Here is a 6,827-nt window from a genome sequence, read left to right as displayed (position 1 = left end):
AGTCCGACTGGACAGAGATAATTTTGCTATCAAGTTTGCGTTCAACGAGAGCTTGAAAATTGTGAAAAACTTGGAACAAATCAGCACGTTTCTTAAGGAGATATATCCATGTATACTTGCTGTAATCATCAATGAAGCTTACATAGTAAGAGTGTCTACCAACAGAGGTGGGGGCAGGACCCCACACATCAGAAAAAATAAGTTGTAAAGGCTTAGTGGAAACACTAGTAGACACAGGATATGGCAATTGATGACTTTTTGCTTGTTGACATGAATCACAAATGGTTTCTAAGTTTCTCTCACCAACAACCGGGAGTTTATTTCTACTAAGGATCTGATGAACAGTAGAAAAAGAAGGATGACCTAAGCGATTGTGCCACCTTTCAGCAGAAAGCTTGATGGCACCATACACTTGTTTATTGTTCTGGCAATACTTGGGAAGCAAAGCATAGAGGCCTTCAACACAGACACCCCTATGGAGAACTTTCTTCGTGACCTGATCCTTGATCAAAAAGAAGAATGGGTGAAACTCTAGAAACACATTATTGTCAAGAGCAATACGATGAACAGATAGCAGAGTTTTGGAAGCATTAGGAACATACAAGATGTCATTGATTTCAAGGTTTTTGTGTGGGGTTTTGATAAAGGATTGACCAACATGACTTATTTCCATACCTGCACCGTTTGCTGCAGTGTAGACTTGATCATGGCCACGATATTTCTCATGCATAGTCAGCCTGTCCAACTCGCCTGTGATGTGATTGGTGGCACCCGTGTCCATGTACCAGTTGGTGTCAACGCCATAAGACACGTCGGCTGCAGCTGCAACTTTCTTTTTCTAGGAATTTTTGTCATCGGCTAACGCCAATCACAGTCTTTTGCAATATGGTTTGTTTTTTTGCATATTTGACATTTGTTTTCATACCCTTCATACCCTTGAAAGGGGCGCCGATTGTTGTTGTTGTTTCGCCGGTTGTAGCCGCCACCACCAGAAGGGTTCTGGTTCTGAGGAAAGTGGCCACCGCCACCACCAGAGCCCCCCTGATGACCCCCACCGTTCTGGTGGTAGCCATAGCCGCCACCAGGATTAGGGTTAGGGTAGCCGCCGTTTCCGCCCGCCATGTGGTAGCCTCCAGGAGCGCCACCGCCGGAGCCACCAGCAGTAGCGTTGTAGCCGCCGCCGCCGTTGTAGCCGCCGCCGCCGCCGCGAGAGCCACCACCCCCGCCTTTGCGGTAGCCGCCGTTTCCACCACCAGAACGGCCCCGCGAGGCGATGTTGGCAGAGGACTTGAAGCCGCCATTGCCAGCACCATGGAACATCTCCATGTGCTGGTCGAAGTTTGCCACGAGGGAGAAGAGGCCATCAACCGTGATGGGCTCGGTGCGGACGTCGAGAGCGGAGATGATGGGTTGATAGTCCATGTCAAGCCCTGCGATGATGAAAGAGATGAGTTCCCCTTCTCCAAGGGGTTTGCCCGCCGCGGTGAGCTCGTCGGAGAGAGCGCATCTGGCCAAAGTAGGCACAGGCGGACATGGAGCCCTTCTGAGCATTGGTGAGTGCGGCGCGAAGATTGTTGGCACGAGACAGCGAAACAGCGGAGAACATGGTGGCCAAGGCAGTCCATATGGCGTGGGAGGACTCAAGCGAGGCGACCTGGATGAGAACTTCCTTGGACAGGTTGCGCAGAAGATACGCAACGATCTATTGATCCTGGACGAGCCAGGGGGTATGGGCAGGGTTGGGAGTGACCTGATCTTTGCCGTCTTTGTCTTTGGTGGTAAGGGTTTTGGGAGGCTCGACGGTGGTGCCGTCGATGTAGCCATAGAGGCCAGCGCCCAGTATCTGGGATCGGGCTTGAGCTTTCCAGAGAACGTAGTTCGTCCGGGTAAGTGGTTCAGAGGTGTTGTAATTGAGGGTGGAGGAGACGGCAGCGCTTGAGGAAGACATGGTGGAGGGGATGGGTGGCGGCGAGAGGAGATGCGTGGGTTGGGGACGAAGAAGATGGATGGGTGTCGAGAGGTGGGAGGCACGAGCTAGATGCAATCGGAAGAGCCTGCTTTGTATACCATGTGGAGAATGATAGAAGCGTCTCAATCTCCATACAGGAGACCCGCGTGATATATATTGATAGCGTGGTCGATACAACGTGCGGTAGCTCGAGGCTTAACCGATCAGAGGAGATTACAGGGAGGTTTAGAGAGATAAGGAGATAAGAAGATAAATGAGATCTCTAACCTAACCTCCTAACAATATCTCCAATGCACATACGTGACATGTCTAACACACATTACAGTTGTTGTAGAACAAATTAATATGCATGTACTCACTTTTAAGAGACTCTCCTCTACTCCGTAATATCTGCATTATGTGTACAAATAATTCATTCCATTTCAGCTTCAAGAGCCTCAATGGCTATGGAAGCGAATTTTATTTAAAGTTCTATCTATGTTCTAATCATGCCATTTTATTTCTTAACGTGATGCGATACATTATCACCGTTGATGTATGTTTTTTGCTGGAGCAACTGCAGTTAACGAAGGCGACAACAGTCCAAGCTACTGGGGTCGCCTCAAACCTGGTGGAAGCCATCCAGGGAGTTGGTTTCAAGCTGCAAACTCTGAGCCTCAGCTTCGAGGACTTTGACAAGGAGGATGCTGCTGCTGTTTCGGGAGAAGGAGCAGACGTCCAAGCCAGCGAGTGAGCTTCACAGCGTCGTGCCTGCGCTGAGTGCACACGATGTGCTCTGGTCGTTGGGGTTCAATATTTCTTCGGACGTTTTTCTTTAGTTGTCATACACTCGCTCTTAGCAATTTTTCAAGCTGCACGTTTTACCTTCTGGCATGACTACGTACCCTATGTGGGCTTTTAGAAATGCTGCATCTTCCCATTAAAAATAGAGAAGAAAAAGAAATTCTGCGTCTTGGGAGTTTCCCGTTTCCTTCGCATTGGTGTGTGTTCTTGGCCCGTTCTATGTTCTATCTTCCGTAGGGGGACAAACCGTCTGGTCGGCCATACTATGCGCTGGTTGACCACGCTGCGTCAGCAAACTCACTCAATACGCTTCCCCAGAAAAGAAGAGGATGCCACCCTGGTCCGGTCTTGTACAAACCCAATAAATATCACCGCTTGTGAATTCTACTCTATCCTTGAGTTAGTCTAGTTCTGCATTTTTTTGTGATGATTAGGTATGTAAATGAAACCTTGAGGGTATCCTCCGATCCTTTTTAATTCAACTAAATGAACAAGGGTCGCGCTAACTGCCACATGTGTGGCAGGAAGGAAGACGCATCACATGTCTCTAATGTAAACAGATTGCCACGTCATTGCATGCATGCATACAAGAATTTTTTTGGATTTTCAGTTTTTAAAATGTTTTATCTCTTAAACGAAAAATCCGATTGAAAATCCGTTTTCATCATTAAATCCCTCTCGATGAGATCTTCGAAACTAGATCCCATGTTGATATGTTTTGATGAAATTTTTTTGGATTAAAAGTTGCCATGTCTATTGCATATGAATTGGCATGATGTTTATACTGAAGTTGCCATGATATGTTTCAGCTATTTTCTTCTACATTTAAAAGTAAATTTTGACATTTATAAAACGGGGAATTAAGAAACTAGACTTGCCATGAACCATAAACTAAAATTGCCATGATACATGCATATAAAATTGCCATGATACATGCACATAAAATTGCCATGATTCATACAAAAAATAATTTTCATGGTCAAAGTACTGGAGTTGCCATCATCAAAATACTAAAATTGCCATGATCTACAAACTAAAATTGCCACATGGCAACTTTAGTTTAAGCTGGCAACTGCAGTGTAAACATCGTGGCAACTTCTGGCAAAAAACATCGTCGAAACATATCAACATGGGGTTTAGTTTTGAAGATCTCGTCGAGACGGATTTAATGGTGAAAACGGATTTGTAGTTCGCTTTTTTTATTTAGGAGATACAACATTTTTAAGCCGAAAACCAAAAAAATTTCTGCTGATGTCATCTATTCATACGTGGAAAAATGAGTGGTGATGGAGTCGTGTGGGCGATGTGCAAACGCCCACGTGTGGGCGTTAACATTTCCGATGAACAAAGATATTACTCCCTCCGATCCATATTAAGTGCATCTCCAATAGATGATGTATTTTACATCGTCAAATTATAGTTGACGTAAAATATACATCATCAAAAAGTGGTTATTTTTATTATTAAAAAAGTGTCGTGCTATTTTACATCATCTATTAGGGGATGCTCTAACCGATGATGATTTAGTACAACTACACATCAAACACTCTTTGAGATTCGCACACATTTCTAACGGGTCGAAATCTGACGTACCACGAATCAGTCGATTAGAACCGCTAGGAGCGGTTTTAGAGAGGTTCCCTTAAAGCATCAACCGGAGTGGGCGAATTTGACTCCAGGAGCCGGTCATCCCTTATATATCCGCCCCTGCAATTACAACCCCCCCCCTCCCCCTACATTTTCAAAAACCTCGAATACATGCAAACACACACACGTCGACCATTGAATGATGCAAATACATATAACAGTGAATATAACACACAAATAAAACTTATTTCCAATGTGGATCCACATATGCTCCACAAGATCATTGAGTAGTTGCATGTGCATTTGTGTATCTTGAAATTATCGATACATCTCTAGAAATTTCACAACATGCTTTACATCTTGTTCTAGGAGGCAGGTATGTACTTCGCCTTCAAAATCTTGCGTGCGGGCTGCCCCTTTCCCCCTCATCCTCCACAATCATGATGTGCAAGATCACAGAATAGGTCATCACCTGACACAATGTCTCCAGATACCACATCACTGCACGTCCACGAACAATACCCCAACAAGCTTGGAGCGCTTCAAATGGCCTCTCTGCATCCTTCCTCCCAACTTTTGTTACCTTGGGAATTTGGTATTGTCTTCACAAACGTCGCCCACTGAGGATAGAAACTATTAGCAAGGTGGTACTCCATGTTATAGTCATGCACGTTGATGGTGTAGTTGCACAACAGCGTATCCCCAACACAAGGTCTCTTGAGCAGTGGAGATCCCTGAAGCACATTGATGTCGTTCTGAGAACCTAGCATGCCAAAGAAAGCATGAAAAAGTCACAAGTCCTTTGACGCCACTACTTCAAGTATGACAGTGACCTCTTTGGTGTGACCTTGGTAATACCCGCGCGAATTGGTCTGACAATTTTTCCATCGCTAGTACATACAATAGACTGAACTAAGCATACCTGAAAAACCTCTTGCTACTCTAACTGCTAATAACGTTTATGTGTCCTTGACATGTTCTCTTAAGTACTACGGTCCAAATACCTTCACCATGGCATAGGTAAATTGCTCCAGGACCTCAATGCATGTGCTCTTCACAGTCGGACATACTTATCAACAACATTTGTGGCTTTACCTTATGCAATATGCTGATAGCAGCCTTGCATTTATGCGAATGAGAGAATGACAGTTGTCCGCAACAATCCTTCTCGGTTTGAAGAATGATCATATGCCTTCACCCCAGTCACTATGTGCAAGAATAAATGAGTGCTCATGTCAAAGCGATGCCAAAAAACCCTCATAAAATACCGGGTTGGGTTTGAAGTAGTTGTTGTAAAGACTCTGTGCGCCACTTATCATATCCCTAGAAACAATTGTCCCGCTCTTTTGTCGAACCCTTGAAGTTGCAAGCATGTTCCTCTTACTTCTCCATTTCTTCTTGGATGCATCATCATCATGTCAACATCTTCGTCGGCATCGATGTCTGAATGGAGCGAACCAATGAACCCTCTAAATATGTACTCGTCCAACACTTTGTAACCCAAATCATCATCCGACGAATCATCCACGTGCCTACAAATAAATAAAAGAATATCAAAAAGTAGCTTGGACCTTTCTTCAAACACATGGCAGGCGAAGTGTATATCAGGTGGAGTAGGGCATACTGGGGTGGCTACCATGTCTTGGGCGGGAATGGCGGCCGTGAGGGGTTTGGGGCCCGTGGTGGCGGCACAGCAGGATGGGGACAACGACGAATCTAGGGTTGGAATGACACTAGAGCTAGGCAAGGGGCAATGCAAACCAGGAAGAAAAGAGGAAGATGGCAGGCAGACGAGGGTTGGGGACAATTTAGAGAGATCTGGGGTGGATCTGACATCATGGATGTGTCCAGGCACATCTGTACGAGGCTAAATCCACCACACATATAAATTGGTTTTGAGAGGTGTCGAACAACCCGGGCATATGAACCATTGAGAGTCCAGTTGACTGGCGTTTTATGACGAAGACAATGTCCATGACCATCCACCCGAACATATGGGGTAGACTAGGGGGTCCGGTTGAAGATTCTCTCATCCCATATTATCCCGTGTAGAGAAGCACCGGCTCTAGCTAATGATCTCTCTATCGCCCATGTTTTGGTTGCTTCAAATTGCAAAGAGGTTGAGTGACATCAACAATGGTACTAGAATCATCATAGATCTCATAGCTACAGCCGTACATTTTCAGTCCCGCACCTTCATCGAAGGTAGAAGTTCGAACATTGAGACACATAGCCTCGATAAATATGCTATAGGTCTTGTCGAAGGACGCCACCTGTGGCTTCTTCAACCTCCTGATCTAAATTGCATCTACATGAACAATATTATTTTCGGACATCGATATATGGCACCGATGTGCTTGATAGGAAAATTACTTAACGTACCTCTCCCCGCCAAGGAGGCCGATCGCCCTCCCGCCCACTAGGCCGAGCGTGATACCAGGCCAAACAGAAAAAAGCCTAACACCACCCAACCACCTCCACGACGCAC

The 6,827-nt window shown here is 45.4% G+C and overlaps 1 protein-coding gene across 1 annotated transcript in view; it reads left to right on the top strand.

Moving 5' to 3' along the window:
- LOC119343973 overlaps window positions 1-2,943 on the top strand; it is a 7,578-nt gene extending 4,635 nt beyond the window's left edge. Inside the window, exon 3 of the mRNA XM_037614660.1 lies at window positions 2,532-2,943. Coding sequence (XP_037470557.1) covers window positions 2,532-2,702 — 171 coding nt within the window. The 3' untranslated portion in view covers window positions 2,703-2,943. The remainder of the gene's footprint in view (window positions 1-2,531) is intronic.
- Window positions 2,944-6,827: the final 3,884 nt, after the last annotated feature.

Source organism: Triticum dicoccoides, chromosome 1B (assembly GCF_002162155.2).
Source record: "Triticum dicoccoides isolate Atlit2015 ecotype Zavitan chromosome 1B, WEW_v2.0, whole genome shotgun sequence".
Lineage (NCBI taxonomy): Eukaryota > Viridiplantae > Streptophyta > Magnoliopsida > Poales > Poaceae > Triticum > Triticum dicoccoides.
The sequence above is the reverse complement of the archived record's forward strand: the minus strand, read 5'-3'. Positions and strand labels throughout refer to the sequence as shown.